This window comes from Hippocampus comes, unplaced genomic scaffold (genome assembly GCF_001891065.2).
Source record: "Hippocampus comes isolate QL1 unplaced genomic scaffold, H_comes_QL1_v1.1 scaffold25, whole genome shotgun sequence".
Taxonomy (NCBI): Eukaryota; Metazoa; Chordata; class Actinopteri; order Syngnathiformes; family Syngnathidae; genus Hippocampus; species Hippocampus comes.
Genome location: NW_017804844.1, coordinates 951,921 through 969,509, shown reverse-complemented (window position 1 = coordinate 969,509; position 17,589 = coordinate 951,921). Strand labels below are relative to the sequence as shown.

General features: G+C 47.2%; 3 protein-coding genes and 1 long non-coding RNA gene across 7 annotated transcripts in view; 1 reads left to right on the top strand and 3 right to left on the bottom strand.

Moving 5' to 3' along the window:
* LOC109518522 (ribosomal protein S6 kinase alpha-3-like) overlaps window positions 1–8,782 on the bottom strand; it is a 17,029-nt gene extending 8,247 nt beyond the window's left edge. The window contains 2 exon segments of the mRNA XM_019874406.1: window positions 5,859–5,918; window positions 8,045–8,782. Of these exon segments, the coding sequence (XP_019729965.1) occupies window positions 5,859–5,918; window positions 8,045–8,107 (123 nt within the window). The 5' untranslated portion in view covers window positions 8,108–8,782.
* Window positions 8,783–9,305: 523 nt separating this feature from the next.
* LOC109518662 (pyruvate dehydrogenase E1 component subunit alpha, mitochondrial-like) lies at window positions 9,306–15,008 on the bottom strand. 4 transcript variants are annotated; one of them, XM_019874677.1, is made up of 14 exons: window positions 14,901–15,008; window positions 14,456–14,537; window positions 13,834–13,854; window positions 13,157–13,309; window positions 12,707–12,772; window positions 12,392–12,565; window positions 12,113–12,239; window positions 11,954–12,045; window positions 11,458–11,550; window positions 11,086–11,241; window positions 10,627–10,698; window positions 10,388–10,455; window positions 10,104–10,212; window positions 9,306–9,918 (listed from the first exon to the last, which is right to left on the bottom strand). In XM_019874677.1, the coding sequence occupies exons 2-14, from the start codon at window positions 14,513–14,515 to the stop codon at window positions 9,754–9,756; spliced, it is 1,356 nt and encodes a 451-aa protein (XP_019730236.1). In that variant the 5' UTR covers window positions 14,516–14,537; window positions 14,901–15,008; the 3' UTR covers window positions 9,306–9,753. The 4 variants fall into 4 exon arrangements, with proteins under 4 accessions (XP_019730236.1, XP_019730228.1, XP_019730244.1 ...); XM_019874669.1 differs by having other exon boundaries at window positions 14,456–14,635; window positions 14,901–15,001; XM_019874685.1 differs by lacking the exon at window positions 13,157–13,309 and having other exon boundaries at window positions 14,456–14,635; window positions 14,901–15,001.
* Window positions 15,009–15,287: 279 nt separating this feature from the next.
* LOC109518706 (neutral cholesterol ester hydrolase 1-like) overlaps window positions 15,288–17,589 on the top strand; it is a 10,889-nt gene continuing 8,587 nt past the window's right edge. The window contains exons 1-4 of the mRNA XM_019874729.1: window positions 15,288–15,452; window positions 16,352–16,574; window positions 16,834–16,903; window positions 17,414–17,495. Coding sequence (XP_019730288.1) covers window positions 15,318–15,452; window positions 16,352–16,574; window positions 16,834–16,903; window positions 17,414–17,495 — 510 coding nt within the window. The 5' untranslated portion in view covers window positions 15,288–15,317. The remainder of the gene's footprint in view (window positions 15,453–16,351; window positions 16,575–16,833; window positions 16,904–17,413; window positions 17,496–17,589) is intronic.
* On the bottom strand, window positions 16,477–17,507 carry LOC109518834 (uncharacterized). The gene is made up of 3 exons (XR_002168827.1): window positions 17,418–17,507; window positions 16,634–16,896; window positions 16,477–16,568 (listed from the first exon to the last, which is right to left on the bottom strand). It is a non-coding gene; the product is annotated as an uncharacterized LOC109518834 (long non-coding RNA).

Below are 17,589 nucleotides of genomic sequence, written 5' to 3'. Positions count from 1 at the left end.
ATACCCACAGTAAGAGGACATGGGGGTGGGGGCGAGTGGGATTCCCCACACCCTCTTCCCCTTGTGACTCACAGTCATAACCTTCCGAGTTTCCATCAGGTGTCCGGGAGATTCCCCCCCCCACACCCAACACACGCGCACACACTGGCCAATGACCGCGAACCACGAGTACAACGGCCCCACGGCCCCTCCCACTTCTGTCCAACTGCTTATGTTTTCCGTACCATTCTGAAAATGTTGCATTTTAATGATTTTGTCTGGAAGGAGTCAAAATGCTCCAGTGAGGGTCTTGGCTGAGCCGAAGCCTCTCCCAGCTGACTTTGGCGAAGACGCAGTACACAGCCCGGACCCAAAATGGAGTCACGAGAAGTTGTTTTGGCGAGTGGACGAAGCACAGCTTGCAACTCACGACGACCTTCCAAATTCCACCTGTCGCGCACACAATGTGCGCGATGCCAGCCAAGCGCCGGTGACGGCCGGATGACATTTCTTAGGTTACCTGCACCTGTTGTCGCCCGCCGCGCCAGGACGCGCTTCCAATTGCTCACAATGAAATGGAAGTGAACAAACAGCACCGTCACAAACGAAAGAAACAATGTACAGGGTGTATACACACACACACACACACACACACACACACACACACCTAGACACATAATCATGTGTTTCCTTCATACAACAGTTGAAATCAAGTGTCTGTACGTGTTGTATGTGTGTGCGTGTGTGGCATAGCATCACAGATCGAGCGGCGGTGGGATTCCATTCCGCACAATCTGCAACCTCTAATCCTGTTACGCAATCAAATTAACAGGCTGGATGGCCAGCGTGCATGCGCACGCACACACACACACACACACACACACACACACACACACACACACACACACACACACACACACACACACACACACACACACACATACACGCTTGGGATTTGTCAGGTTAGAGGTTGCAAGTGCACTTCCACTCACTTGGACATCATGCATGGATCCAATAACAGACGCACAAGGACAGAAACACACACGCACGCACAAACACACACAAAAGTAATAAAATTAGAAATTGAATACGACATTTAAACGCAACTGTCTGCCGATAGAATGGAAAAATTTAACTTGGCAAGATTTAGTCAGTAAAACGACCAATCCTATAAAATATTTCATACTAGCGGCATTTATAGACTATTTATGATCCCATTTATTTATTTAAAACATGCTAACATTTTTTATCGTGTAATTTGTTTTTATTTGTTTTCATTTTGCTCATAAAAATCCGAAATTAAAAGAAACAATTTTTTTTGAACACATAAATGCTTCGACATGCGCCACCACGGAGCACGTCCCTCCTATGCCCGCAGCGCCACCTTCCGGAAACTTTCACGGCGCCCTCCGCACACAACAAGCCAAGAGAGGCTTTCGGAACAGCGCGCCGTGCCAACCGCGTGAAGACGTGATGACAACGAGGTGAGTGGAGGAGAGAGAGGGAGAGAAAAAAAAAGAGAGGATGAAAGATCGATGAGGAGGAGCAGAGTCAGGATGTCATCATTTATTCAGGAGCTGGCATCAAGCGCACACACACAATCACTGCCACGCGGCGACACTTCCATCAATGTGGCAGGCGGGCCGGATAATTCTAGAATTATCATAGATAGTCAATCGCTGTGATAGGAAAATCTGCAATACAGAAAGACCATATTAAAAAAAAAAAACATTTTTTATATAGCTTCTATTTGCATTGTTTGTTTAGCTAAGAGGCCTTCAAGCGAGCTAAATTCTATTTAAAAAAAAAAAAAAAAAAAAAAATGCAATGATCACAAAAAAGTGGAACCCGACATGACTCATCGCGTCGAGCGCAAACACACAAAATGACTCAGCCAATCCAGTCCATGGTGCATTTTCTCTGGCACGGAGCAAAGAATGCTGGAAAAACAACAAACAAAAGTCTTCTCAATGCGAAACGGGACGCGGGTCGGAGGTCACGTGTCCACGCGTACTCCGAGCAAGCGCCCACGTTACCACACGCACACACACACACACACACACACACACACACACACACACACACACACACACACACACACAGACGTATTAACAGGGGGCAGTCGGGACATTTCCGTGCTCGTCTGTTCACTCTCACTGTCCCCCCCCTCACGTCCACGCATGCCCCTTCTTCTCTCATTAGTGCAATCAAAGCACTTCATCAGTTGCCAGCGGAGCCTCTCCAAGGCTCTTTATTCCGTTCACAAATGCAATACTATCAACAGGAAATCCATTAATCCATTTTTTTTTTTTTTTTTTTTTTTTTTTTAATAACAGCGTGCTCATTAAGGTCGTCGGTGGGCTGGCGTCGACCACAGCTGACCCTTGGTACATTCTCGACTGGTCGCCGCCGGTCAATGGCGGGCCATAAGTAGACAAGCATTCAAAGTCGCGTTCACAGCGATGGACAATTTAGAGCGCAGGTGTCAAACTCAAGGCCCGGGGGCCAGAGGCGGCCCGCCAGGTTATTTTATGTGGCCCGCGAAAGCAAATCATGCGCGTCAACTTGCTAAAATCTGTCCCGAAATGTCAAATTGTCACATGTGATAAATAACGTTGAGATTTTGCAATAATTTTGTGACCCTGCTTACACTCACTTTTAACAATAATTGAACAAACTATTAGAATTGACCGATTTCAAAACTAGTCATCTATTAATTTGTTGTGCGCAAGTAATAATTTTGTGGTTTCACTGTCAGAACGGCCCTCCGAGGGAAGACGTAACTCCAAATTGGCCCGCGACTAAAATGAGTTTGATGACCCCTGTTTTAGAGACTTTGGTTGACCGACGAAGAATGGAATGTAGGAGGGAGGAAGAAAAAATAAAACAACCCGCAAGGACCCATAATTCACACCGATGCGCTTTCAAAGCAGGGGCGCGGGAGTTTTGAGAAAAGACAATTAGCCACCGGCAGCCGCAGAAGAGCACGCTCGAGGAACGGGCCTCGTTGTTATCTTTTTCTTCACCGTCTCTCATCTGCGCGAAACACTCAACTCAACTCAAACAAACACGTCGCCGTCATGCGACGGTGACTAATGCCGCCAAACGGGACCGTGTGGAACTCTTTGGAACCAGTTCGACGTGTAACGACTACACGCGCGCACGACTTGAAATCAAATCATCATGAGACAATTGACGGCACGAGTAGAACGATGAGGGCACGGCGCCAAAGTCAATCATCGACTAGTGTGACGAACAGCTGTCAGCGATCGGGGACCGCGCACCGCACTTTCTACCTGAAACGCTCGTCTCCTGGCGTGTAGCAAAAGCGTCTTCATGGCGCTCTGCCCGTCATGGCGCCCGGAACGCCTCGAAGCAAAGTTTGAGCGAGGAGAACCCAACCAAAACCCGCGTGCGTGCAACGTACAGGAAGGCCCGCCAGCTGCTCGTCATGTCCTGTCATTGTTTCCCTGGCAACAACATCTGTGCAGGAAGGCAAACACATGCGCGCGGAGCCAACTGGCTCACACGCTCAAGCGCGTGCGCATGCGGCGCCTCCGTTTTGCGTTCGTTATTAGGAGCGTTGAAGTGAAAAACGCTGAGATTTCCCACGGGTTTTTGAACGCACCGTCAATCTGGGTAGGGAAATGATTCGGAAGGTGCTTGAAATTCCACATGTGCCAGCGAGGAGGAGGAGGAGGATGAAGGATGAAGGGAGGAAATGAAAGCAAGTTTGGAGGCCGCGTGTCAAATTCCTGCTCAGGTCAGCGCAAACCCCAGCCGGGCGACGACTCCTTCTCCACTTTCATCTCAATTTACCGTGAAGGACCTCGCGGGTCATTTTTCATCATCAATCTGAAGAACCGAACGCGCCCTAGAGGACAAAGGTCGCCCCACCGCTTTTTCCTTTGCGCTTGTCGTACAATGCGGGCAAGCCGCGCAGGCCGTGCCAAATGTTCATTTCAGTCAATGCTGCAGGCACTTGTGTGTGCGACATTGTTGTGCAGACAGTGTTGGTGATGTGGATTAGAGACGCGCACGATGTCCTCGCAAAGATATTGTGTGGCGGCGCCCTGATTGGTTGCTTCCTGGAAAGTGAGCGAGCGAGAGCCAGCGACAGAGAGAGAGAGAGAGAGAGAGAGAGAGAAAGAGAGCGAGAGAGAGCCAAGTTCAGGAAGGCGAGTTCGACACATTACATCATCACCCTGTGACCTCTCACAATGGCAACACCCACAATGCACCGCTCCGAGCACACCACCACCACCACCACGCCTGGTACAGAGTACACACACACACGCACAACATTCACTTGGCTTCCCAAATCGTTCACGTTTCTCTTTACGTGACATTTTCCCGTCGCAAGCAATCCGGATGTGAGACGCACACACCTGACTGAGCGGGCAGTGTGTTTCGACAAAGACCACAGAAAGTCAGTCCAGATGGTCACGCAAGATGAAACACCATCTGCCAGTGACACACGCACACACACACGCACACACACACACACACGCACACACACAAGAGCACACAGGAAGTTGTGACGTGATGTATGGAATGTGAAAAATGAGTGGACGAATAAAGGAGAGACATTCATATTTTTAGCTTTGGCGAGAGGGGCCACGCTCCCTGTCGTGAATAATTAACGCTTCCTTTGATCATCCGTCTCAAAAGAAGCGGCCCAAGGCGGCGGATGAAGGTCCAAATGTGTCGTCGGACAGCGTGCGTTCGTGCGTGTAACTTAGAATTGATGCCGGCTTGCTACTGTGGGACAAAGCGATCCTCCCAGGAACATCGTCAATGTCTTTTGCCGTCTGAATACTTGAACAAGTGACCTCACACTGAACTGCACGTGACGCGCGCGCTCACAAACACACACCTGAGATGCAGCAGCAGATGGCGGCAGATGGAAGTCGGTCCCTCGAGAGCGCAAGCCATGCTCCTAATGTGCTCTGGGAGCCATTTTGTGACCCCACTGGGGGCATCAGTGTGTGTGTGTGTGTGTGTGTGTGTGTGTGTGTGTGTGTGTGTGTGTGTGTGTGTGTGTGTGTGTGTGTGTGCGCATGCGTGCGTGCGTGTGTCCGAGGGCCAATTTAAAACGTTCAAACTCAAGACTTGACGTTTGTTACCTTGCGCACGGTGACTTTGCATCGTCAAAACACCCAAAGTATGTGACGTCCAGATTAAGCTCTTAGTGGAAAACCCCGCGTATGTGTGTGTGTGTGTGTGTGTGTGTGTGTGTGTGTGTGTGTGTGTAAACGAAGCACTCTGGAGAGACACGTAATGACTACTCAGCTCTTCTCAGACAGACGATCCATAAGCCATCTCCCTCTGCATTTAAAAATCGATGCCTGCAGCTGCCGGCAACACAAGCACACGTACAAACACACACACACACACACACACACACACACACACACACATGCAGAACTCGAACCTTTTGTGTGCGTTCAGAATGAGGAAATATAAGTGGAGACATTGCGGGAACATGACGTCAGTCAACCTTCAGCATCCACACAATCGCTCATATGTAGCGTGCTTATATTTGAGGTTGGATTTATTCTCAACCGTCTACTTTCTTGACTGCACTGCTTCCAGTACATGCATTTTTATTTTAATTTTTTTGTCCAACCACACCAAAACGAGGAGGATCATAAAAGGGGGGGAGGGACATGGAGGTTCGCCCTCACGTCGGCACACTAACGAGCTGCGCTGGTGCGAGGCTCGCGTATGTTTTGGGATGAGTCAGAGGCGGACGGGCCTCGGCGAGCGTCGCTCTCGAGGCGGCAATTATCCCGAAGGAGTGGGCGTCGACCCGCCGCTCGTTTGTCGATCGCACGCGTACGCACGCGGGTCGGGCACGACGCGGGGGAGAAACTCACGTTGCAGAGCGACACGCCGTCGTCCTCGCCCACCGAGTCGTCCAGGTCGTTCGGCGCATCCTGAAAGCACGCAAAGGTGAAAGGTTAACATGGCAGGTGCTTCCTGTGTCCGAGAATGCTAAGCAAAGCTAAGCTAAGTCTTCCTTAACCCTTACTGCTCATTTAGTCGTGGGGGAGGGAATCGTGAACAGTGCCAAATAACAATCGGGGTTAGCATCAAACCCATCAGGTTTTTGCTCGAAAGCAAAAACGTGTCAGGAAATGCCCACTTGAAACATCTGAACTTGAATTTGGGGCTGTTTTTTTTTTCCAGCTGAAATTGGGGCCTTAGAAAAGAGACGGAGGGAATTAGGAGCGGTTCCAAACAGTAGGCAGTGGTCACACAACAATACGTTCAGGCTTCTGCAAGACAGCAAAACTTGTCAGGAAAAGACGACTAGAACATCTGAACTTCATTTGGGGTGAATCAAAGACAAGAGGTCACGTTTGGCAGGAGTTTGCATGTGATTGGTTAACGCTGAACTCAGCCACATTCCAGTTTTAAGAGGGTGTGCACTTATGCAATCAAATCATTTCAGGTGTTTATTTTGCTTCCCTTCTTGAAAACAGGTTTTTTTTCCCCACTTTCACTACTTTGTAGTTGTCGACTCCCTGCGACACAGCAACGGCGATGATGCGGCACCGGTAAACGAAACGCGCGCCACGTGCTGCGACTCGCTGCAGAAATTCCAGGAATGATGCCAATTTGACAGGAGCGAGCTCGCATCTGATTCTTGGATGTATAGAAACGCTCACTCGACGACCAACGAACCAGGGCACATACTACGAGTCCACCGAGTTGTCTTACTAGTAAGGACGAAGATCAGAATAGTTCATGGACCTTAAATATGGAATCAAATCTCATTTTTCCCATGAGCGATAGTTGCCGTCGCACACTTAAAGGGGGTTACGTCGTGTCTCTGGTGACCACGCAGGAAGTGGACAAGCAACACGCCGCTGTTGTCGCACCAGGAAGTGAACGCAAATCATGTGGCAAAGACGGCCTCGTGCTCGTTGCTGAGATTTTGGAAAAACTTGAAGAACCGGAACACGGGCGCGCGCGCACACCCGCACGCGCCACTGACTCAGTTGGTGGAGCAATCCCACACTTTTCTCCAAAACGTTTCCTGCGCGCATTCGTTCTTTTGCATAACGCCACAAAGGCTAAGAATAGCATCCAAAGCACAAGACGGGCTTTGACTCTCAGCTTTCGATTGACGTCGGACGTCCATTAAGGCCCAACTGATGTCATTAGTCATCCGGCAAACATGACAGCGCCGTCTCCAACTGCTCTCCGCGACCGCACATGCAATTACAATCATTCATTTCATACAACAACAACAAGACTTTCACGTAAAATGTGGTTTTTGGCGTGTCCGGATGCTACTTAAAAGTCGACGCACCCCTGTTCAAATGCTTTGGTTCGATAAAGTTCAGCTGTTCTTTCAGGCTTTGCCGCACTTCATAAGACTGGAGATCAAGTTCCAAACTAAAGAGATTTGTATGATTCATATGGGCAACTCCTTGGCTCTCGTTTGAACAGAACACAATTTACGATCGTGTGCAATCGACTCTGCTTTTGTTGTTGTTGTGAGACTTTGTGAGGAGAGACGTTATTGTCTTTCTTGTGCTCAAACAGGTCAATGGCTAATTTGTACTGTGAGTGACACACAAGAGAGTCTTTCGTGCCAGGGCTGACGAGTCATCGAGTGCAAAAAAAAAAAACATACTGTCGTTACTGTACATCAATAGATTTTTCAGGAAGCTGTAATTTTACTTTGACGACGTTTCACTTTCACCCGTACTACTACTACAGTGGGAGTACTTTTGCCACCTCTGATAGTTGACAGTAGAAAATGTTTTTATTTGGTACCGAAGTGAAAAAAGAAACCAACTTAAATGTATTTAAGTAGGTGAGTCGATAATTCACAGTAAAAAAATCCTTTTTGAGTACTTTTCATTCTATTTTTTTAACGTACAGGAGTTGAATCAGTATGGACTTCTACTTTTGCCAGTCTTTTTTTGTTTTTTGCACAAGTTCTGAACAGTCACCTTGCACTTCTTTTTAAGTTCACTTTGCGAGTACTTTTGCCATTTCCGCGTGTAGTTCAACTTGGATTTAAAGGCGAGCGCGGACTGTGACTCACCTCCCCCGTCGTGCCCCCCAGCGGCATCTTCTGCCAGGGATCTGCCAGCTGAGCCAGCGGCATCTTGTCCTTCCTCTGCCTCGACTTGCCCCGGTACTCTCCCTCCCGATTTCACTTCCCCTTCCGTGTGCCGGGACCTGCAGTACAACCGCCCTCGCTTCTTTTCTTTCGCCTTCCTTTGGCCTTTCGGCAAAATGTGAAGCTAGTTACGCGTCACTTGCCGGATGACGCCGACCCGCCACGGAGCTCTTGAGCCGAGGGAATGCTACCTATCCGCGGGTGTGGAGTGGCGCCGAGTCCGCCCCTTCCTCGGGACGGACGGACATGAGAAACGGAATTGAGGACGCCCTTTTCCTCCTTTCCGAGATCTCACATGTAACACTCGCCTGTCACTATTGTAGTCTATCTGCCGCCCCCTCTCTCTCTCTGTTTTGTCTGTTCCGCCTTCCCCCTTCGCTCGCTCTCTCGCGTTGACTTCCTGTACTTCCCAATATGGCGGCCGGTGTCGGCTTACCTGTCCTGCTTCGTCACCATGGCGGAAATCAGTCAGTCGGACTCCGAATCGCAAAATAAACGATATTAAGAACATCGTCTTGTACTCACCCACGCTCTAAAAGTAATCACAGGCAAAAGTAGGCAGTAACGCTACATTTACTTCGTTTAAGCAACTTTGTGGGATGAATTGTACTTGTCAGAGAAGTTTTTATGTAAGATTTTTCACGTGAGAATTTTAGTTACGAATTTATTCTTTTACTCTGTTCATTGATTTACTCTGATTTTTTTAAACCTGCCTGCGTGATGTTTTTGTTTTGCCAGGGATTTATCACGTGATGTTTGGAACCACTGGCGGTTTGACTTCAGTTGACCAATCAAATGGAGCCATTCAGTCACATGACACGAAAGGTTATACGTATTTATTTTATTTGTTGGACAATATGCTTTTTCTCATACACTCACAAACTATATATATATATATATATATATATAATGTGTGTCGTGTTATAATTGGGTATGTGAGGAGTGAAAAGATAAAACATTTAGTATGTGTCTAAAATTGCACATGTATTATGCATTTCAAACTTTTGATTGTATATTCTGGATAATTGTGAGGGGGTTAAGTTTAAAAGTCTTTCGACTCCTTTTGAAACAGACAAACAAAATAAAATTTAACGTTATACCAACTCTCCAGAAACATGGCAGCAAATGACAGAGTACCGTAGAAGGCAAGCTGCAACTCAGCTATCGGCAATGAAGACTCCGCTAACATTTTACATTTCTCTTTATTTTTCTTTGCAAGTAACCTTTGCTGTTAAACAGACGTGGACAACATGGAAAATTAAAGTGCTCCTTTTGAAATCGTATGTTTGGAAGCTGGTAAACATTGGCAAGTTTTGGTGCATGGATAAAAACATATTGCTTGAAACTGGAGTAAAAAAAATAAAATACTGTGTTGCTTTACAACATTGTTCAGCAGTCCATCACAACAGTCACATCAAACACAATCAGATCATAAAAACGTATTGCTGGAGTCCGAATGAAGCCAATAGTGATAAACTCCTTTCAGATGAAACAGCAGCTCAAGTAGAATAAAAGTTCATATATCAATATATTAATAATAAATACATCTATTTTTAAAAAAAGCAAATGGATCCAAGTCCCACACGACGAAGAATCCTGGTCAGAGTCCATGTGCTGGTCCGGTTGCTGGTCTAGCTTACCGACTTGAGTACTGACCAGGGGTTAGTCCCACGTACCTCCAGCGGGGGGTCGTTTTTAAAGATGTGGTTGCACATATCATCCAACGGGGGCTCGGGATCAGCCGTCGCAAACTGCGCCGCCTCCTCCACCTCCTTCCGAATGGCCACGTCCATTTCCTAAACGAGAACAATATGAGCGTCACCGATTCATCACGTTTGTAAACATGAGGTGCCGGGGCTACTTCTGGATGGCGGAGCACAAGTGAGTAGCTTTATTCTCTGTCATAATAAAACACAGAATACGAGCATCATATCACGACATGATGCACCTGAAGCGCACAAATGTAAATGAATATCCTTACCTTCAGTTCCTCCGCAGACGCCATGTTGTTGCTGAGCATTTGCTCTTTCAACAGGGCGATGGGGTCATTTTTGCCGCGCACTTCCTGGATCTCCTCCCGAGAGCGGTAGCTGCAGGAAGTTACGACACAGACTATAAGCGTTCGTGCATGAACGATCAAAGATTTGTCCAAAGAGTCAATTCACAAAATACTCCAGTGACACCCTCGCCTTCGTGTTACACTTCCACCAGGCATTCATCTTCGGGGCAGAGTGCAAATTTTGTTTCTCAGAATAAGAGTCCCACCTGACGCCAGGATCACTCATGCTGTGTCCGTGGTAACGATAGGTCTGCAGCTCCAACACAATCGGACCCTGAAACGAGAGCGAATGTGGAACAGAACGGTCACGTACATCTGGAACAGTTCAGAATCAGTGTGCAGCTAATAACGACCCTAAAAAAAAAAAAAAAGTGTTTAAGAATTCATTTCTGTCCCTACACCTCCACCACGGTGAACATGAGGCGCCATAAACGAGCCTGCTCACCTTCCCGGCTCGACAGAGGTCCGCCGCAAACTTGACTGCCTCTCTCACGCACAAGACGTCCATCCCATCCACCTGTGCCAGAAGGACTTCATTAAAGTCACAACGAAAACCAGCTGGCTGCTCATCTCGTGTCTTAACATTTGACATGCGTGTTTTGTATGCAGTATCATACATGAGCATCAGACATCTGGGTACATGCTCACACCTGCAACTGCCTGGACGCCAAGGTCTTGTTATAGTCTAGGTCCGCGCAGGCCGGCCGGCTCCAGCACACGGTCTTGCTGCAGCCGTGACCCTGGACCCCTCAAATATTTTCACGCCAACATCTCACACGGTTCACAGTTTTTAAGTTTACGTCAGCGGTAGTCCCTCCTTTCCTGCCACCCCGGAAGTACCGTATTTAGAAACACTATGAAAAAGGGCGACGACATGTAGGTGTCACATGATCACGGCTCTCACTCGGATCCCCGGGATGTAGTCCCCTCTTTTGTAGTAGTCGGTGCTGGCTGACGCCCTCTCCGCCGACGTCCCCATGCCGTACTGGTTGTTCTCGCAGATGAAAATGCACGGGAGCTTCCAGAGGGCGGCCATGTTGAAGGTTTCAAAGAGCTGCCCCTATTTGACGTAAGGGTTGCAAAATGATAGGAGGTCGAAAAGTTGCAAGCTTTTCATGTGAATTAATCAGGGGGGGAAAAAAAACAGATTTATTAAATTATAAGATGGCTCTTAGTGCACAACTTCAGTTCATATTTTTATATCATCCCGATTGAGAAGTTTCAAACTTAGCTGTGATCAGTAAACATTTGGTGCATTTATTCATTGTTTTATGACCTGATTGGCGGCGCCGTCGCCGTAAAGCGTCACACACAACTGGTTGTTTCCTTGGTATTGACACGCCAGAGCGATACCTGCACCGAGTGGAACCTGAACACAAAACAACACCGTCTTTGGTGCTGCAAGGCCAGGAATGCACATAACAGAAGAATGAGCTCAAAAAATATCTTCAGGATGGCGTTAGCATAGCAAATGAAACCAATGTGACTTTTACACCGACTAAGTAAATGTGTGAGTAAAGTGAGACCAGATCATATTTGCACAGACGTACTTTTCGCGGCATTTGTTTCGTGGTGTGCATTAGGATTTTTCAGACGAAATTAAAAAAAAAAAAAGTGTGCATTAACTGATTAAAACTCATTCAGTATCACCCAATTCTAGACCAAGTCTGAAAAGACGTTTAAAACGTCTTTGGGAGTGAATGAGTTTTTAACTGCAATACAGGCAACTGTCGCGACAGGCTGTGCGGATTTGTCCGAGTCGACTTGCCCACCTGTGCTCCCACAATGCCGTTTCCTCCGTAGAAGCGCGGCGCGTACATATGCATGGAGCCTCCCTTCCCTTTGGACACGCCCCCTCTTCGACCTGCGCAGCAACACAAGCTGAGGCTCGGCGTTGAGCCGCTCGACTTCTTTTCCCAACACCTTCTTACCAGTCAGCTCGCACAGGACTTGCTTGACGGATACGCCGCGGGTGTACGTGTAAGCATGCGCGCGGTACGCCGTGATCAGGTGATCAGTCGGGTTGATGGCAGCCTCCACACCGGCAGCACAAGCTTCCTGTACGATACAAATTTTAATTTAATTTTTTTTTTTTTTTTTTTAACTTACTGGCATCAAGGCGTTTTTGATGAATGCAGATTGCTGGTATTGGTTAAAGCTCCTCCCCGAAAAAAATAATACATTTGCTCGAAAGTGGACATGTTCCGCACCTGTCCGTCATACAGGTGGCAGAACCCCCGGATGATCTTCTGCTTGTACAGCTGATCAGCCTTGAGCTCCATGCGCCTCACCGTCTGCATGGTGCGGTAATACCGCAGGCCCTGCTCGCGCGTTAGCTCCGCCTTCGCAGAAGGCCCCTCCTCCAAGAGGTGCAGCTCGCATTTCTGTTAGCGGCGAAAAACTGTTTCAAGACACCACAAAAGGCAAATCTTTTGAAAAGGGGCTGGGCGATTACATTTTAGCATGTCACCTCCTAAGTGAAATTCACCCAGCCCTGATGAAAGTCGAGTGCTTCATCAGCTCACCTTGATGTCCAAGGTCACCTGAGGTGTAAAGTCAGAGTAGGCGCGGGAAGCAGTAACGCGGGCAACCTGAAGGTACACACACGGATGCACACTATTAGCGCACTAAACCCAGAAGAGTCGTGAATATAAAGCCTACATGTCAGCTTGCGAGCTCAGGCAGCCAACTCATGATGAGGGCTATCAGTCATGTTAAAAGACGGCTGACACTCCCCGTGCACAAACATGAGCCCCTTTCACGCGCGTTTGGGAATGCCTGCTCGATAGAAAAAGTCAATGAAATTCATTTGTTTACATGAGTAAAGAGGAAGAAGGCATATTGACCATGTCCTCAAGTAGAGTGGAAATGTACAGACCGCAATGCACAACATGCCCGATCAAGAGCGCTTAGAACGAAAAAGTTAGTGACAAGCAGGCAAGTAGACAATGGAGGCCTGCGTCTCCGCTTCTTACTGGTGCGGCCAACGACGTGCTAGCTAAGGGCGCCGCGCCAGCTTTAGCGCTGACTATCGGCGGAGCTTTGGGGGTCAGCCGCTGCGTCTGCGCCAAGTCGGGTGCCGCCGCCGGCAAGGTTAGACTGACGTACTCTGACAGGCCAATCAGCAACTGGGGAGCACAGGAGCCAATTAGTCAGAGCCAGCGAGAGACGGGCTACTGAGAGCGCTCAGCGCGACGCTTCTAGAGTGCCAAAAAGGAGACCGAAGCAGGCCAACTGTTTGTAATTTGACATTTGAGCAGTGACAGTGCATTTACACTATCGTGGCGTTGTTTAAACAAGACCACTTGCCGGGATTATTTCTGAATTCCTGAGGGAACAGTCACAAAATTCCATTCATGATTAACAGAAACTAACAAAACCCAAGCCACATTCCATTACATTTTAGTTTTTTGTTTTTTTTTGTACCCACCACCATCAGGGTTAAATTGCAAATTCTTCATGACAATAAAGGTACATCTTACAGTTAAAATAAACTACAAATAAGAGGTAGATATTTGCACATGGACAATTTTAGGATGGACTCCTTCTCGAAAACAGTACGTGGAATTGCGGTGCAAAAATAGATGTTATAAAGGGTGCTGCAAGGGGAAAAGATTAAGAACAAACAGCATCTGAGTGGTGAGCAACTTACCTCAGACACGGTTTGGGCTCCCTGGGGTTCAGGCGAAAGTGGAAGAGGGACAAGAAGCGAGACATCAATTTGGATTTGTGAGCAAGAGAGCATAAAGAGGAAAAACAACACGTGAAGCATTCTGTAGGGTGGAGAAACAAACTTTCTGAGCGTTTTGAATTTCTGATCAACACAAAACAGAGGTGCTGCGACAGAGAATTGTGAAAGTCATACTGATCGAACAAGGAAGCCCTATTGTTTCAAGAAAGAATGTGCTCACAGACAACTTTGCCCATGACGCACTAATTTGCAGATTTTCACAAACATCTTAATTCTATTATTGTTGCAACGTCTCTTCACTCCAAACTTAAACGGACTTGCACTACGCAGTGACTTGTGGCACATGCATATTAAGCTACGGACTCACAAACATTAAGTCATACTCTGTTCTGAAAAGTCAACAAGTCAAGAAATAGCAAAGGAAATACAAATTAGTGGTTCGTGTGTGAAAAAGGAGGCACTGACAAGGTCAGCCTGCACTCAGCCTGGCGGCAGTAGTAAGCTAGCGCGTTTAGCATCTTGAGATCGTCCGGAGGAGTAAAATCATCATCGGCAACAACAAAAAGCCTCCCGGGACACTCACCGCAGCCCTACCGGTGAGCCGACACAGCGCATTGTAGAGGAGGCTCAGCATGTTCTGCATGCTGACGGACGGCGAGCGGAATCCTGAATAGGATTAAAAAAAAGATTTGTGATGTCGCCTCAACGAGACGGCAGCGCGGTGTTGCTGTCCGTTCCCGAAAGGAGGCCGATTGAAAAACGCCTGTGAGAGTGAAACAGTTCCGCATTAGCATTTATAGCCCGTGTAAGACACCTCCCACTTTACTGTTTGTCAACTTGTCAGTCGTCGTTACCTCTCATACGCACTGTTAAAAAACGGTAAACACAAACGCACAAAAGAAACACCAAATCAATGCCACGTTTGATGCTTTAAACATGAATATACGTGGACCAGATGCGACTGCAGGTACTGTGGACTAATCAGAGCCTCAGAGAGGATCGAGCTTTTTCCATTGCTGGTCTCTCACCTTGGAATGGCCTTCACTTAAACGTTAGGCAACTCTGCTCTTTGACCATCTTTAAAACTCGTCTTCTATGACGTCAAATAAGTAGATAGATGTAGTTGTTTATCTATTAATAGCACCGAGGACTACATTTCCCGGTTAGAGCGTTGTTACGCAAGCGCTACACAACTTCCGTAAACACGATTTCAAAGTAAGGTCTAAATCTCAACACTCCATGGTATCCGTGCTCTAGCGATCGTCGCAAACACCCAAATTTGCTTTTACTTTGAAATCAGGGTCATTGCCCGGCGTTCAGTGTGTGTCTTCTCCAACCTGAGACCCGGGGAGGGAACTGGAGACCCGGGCGGGGAGGGTGTTTGCGAGCGCGCCGAGCCGAGGCCGCATCCCGGTCGGTACTCAGTACCCACTCACGGCCAAGCGATGAGGCTGCGTTTCGCCGGAGCCATCCTGCTGGCGGTGGCTGCCTACTACGTGTACCTGCCGCTGCCCGGCGGAGTGAGCGAGCCCTGGAAGCTGATGCTGCTGGACGCCCTCATCCGGGGCTTCATGCGCGCGGTGAGCACTGACTGGACAGCTGCATCGGGGGGAGGGTTGCGATGAAGATTTGCTTAATAATTCAAATGTGATGAAGAAGAATAAATGTGTGTCTTGATCAGTTTTTTTAAATGTTTTTTTTTTCGTAAAAACGACAGACAGGCTAATTCATTCGTCTACTCGGAAATCGTTTTCAAATAAGAAATAAATTCATATTCGATTTGTAGATATCAAGTATATTAATTGACTTATAATTCATGAAATCAACACGAAATCCATGTAAAATGGGATACTATTAAAAATAGTTACCATAAATTGAACAAACTATTGTTTCGTGGAACAAAATAGCCAAAGCATTTATTTGCTCACACATTTTATGGTCGAAAATGTCATGTCATGTTGGCAACATCTTTTACCAAGATAAATATTTTTTAATGACCATAATTGACACATTTATTTGCTCACACATTTTATGGTCGAAAATGTAATGTTATTTCATGGAAATATGCCAATTGGTAAACGGTACACAGCAATGTAATAACAATAGTAGCCCAATTGTTAAAAAAATAGGTCAGTCTTCTCCTGGTATAGTATTTAATGTACAATAGTTTGACTTAATTGTTATTAAATACTGTAGAGAAGCAACATGTCGCATGTCGCCAGCATGACTATTTTTCCCTCCGAAATAACGATATAAAACTCCATATTTTTTATTGCTCAGTTTGCTTCAAAGCCGTGCAACCTCTAACCAGCATTTGACTCACCGAAAAGAGCTTTGTGCAACGTCACGGACTTGTTCTACTTGAATGCAGCTCAACTGGCTCCCACACCCCGATTCCTTTCAATTACTTTTTCCGAATGCACCTGGATAAACCCCCCTCTCCCCCGCCCCCGGGGGCACCTGTGCTTTGTGCCCCCAGGGCGACGTCGCCCAGGCGCTGGGCCTGTGCCACCAGGTGCACCTGCTCAACCGGGTGGTGTCGTGGGTCGAGTTGATCGAGGCTCGCTCCAGCGCCGGCGTGCTTGTCAGCGATGGTGTGCTGGGGGGCGTGCCCTCTCGCATCTTTCAGGCTACGGGGGGACGGTGGCCCAAAAGAGGGGTCCTCTACTTCCACGGAGGAGGGTGGGCGCTGGGCACTGCACGTGAGTACTAAAGTTTTCTTTTTATTTAAATATATGTATATATTTTTAACGGCACATACGAAACCGGCTGGGCACGGTTGTCTTCGGGCCATGGTATTACCATGGCCGTGCGGCAGAGGGCGCTGTTTCTCCTGGGGGGGGGGGTGGACAAGCAAAAATGAACGTTGCAAATGACCAGTGATCAGCGGTCAGGGTCCGCAAGGAATTCACAACTGCCCCCTGATTTGATTGACATCACATGACCCATCCCCCATCACAGGGATGCGATCATACGACTTCTTGTGCCGGAAGATGGCGGAAGAGTTGGATGCTGTCGTCATTTCTGTCGAGTGAGTAACAAATACAACCAGAAAGAAAAATGAGAAGGCTAATGGAATCTTTTCATCAATTTGAAGAAGGTATTAATGTCACGACACTCATAACTACATTAAATATATATTTTCGTTCATACAGCAAATTGGTTCTGGAACTTTTTTTCAAGTACTACCTGGAAAAAAAATGACTTCGCTCTCCAAATACCACTATACTGTCCAAAATTTAAATATATAGCACAGTAGGTAGTGTTTACAACAAAAAAAAAATAGGCAGATGTTTTATAAATATATAGCACAGTAGGTAGTGTTTACAACAAATAAAAATAAAACATCTGCCTATTTTTTTTTCTAAAAAGTGTATTGAATATTAAGATACTGTAACACGATGCACAGCTTGAACATGAAAATTAAAAACTATTTAATTATTTGAAACGTATGGTACATAAAAGTTGAAGCCACTGAAAACAATCAGCGTAATATATATATATATATATATTTTTTTTTTTAACAACAACCTTGTCATAGCTACCGTCTGGCTCCGGAGGCGATGTTCCCGGACCAGTACCACGATGCCCTGACAGCATCGCGGGCCTTCTTGTCCAAAGAGGTTGCCAAGCGTTACAGCCTGGACCGCAAGCGACTATGCGTGTCGGGAGACAGCTCGGGAGGCAACCTGGCCGCAGCCGTCGCTCAAGAGGTGA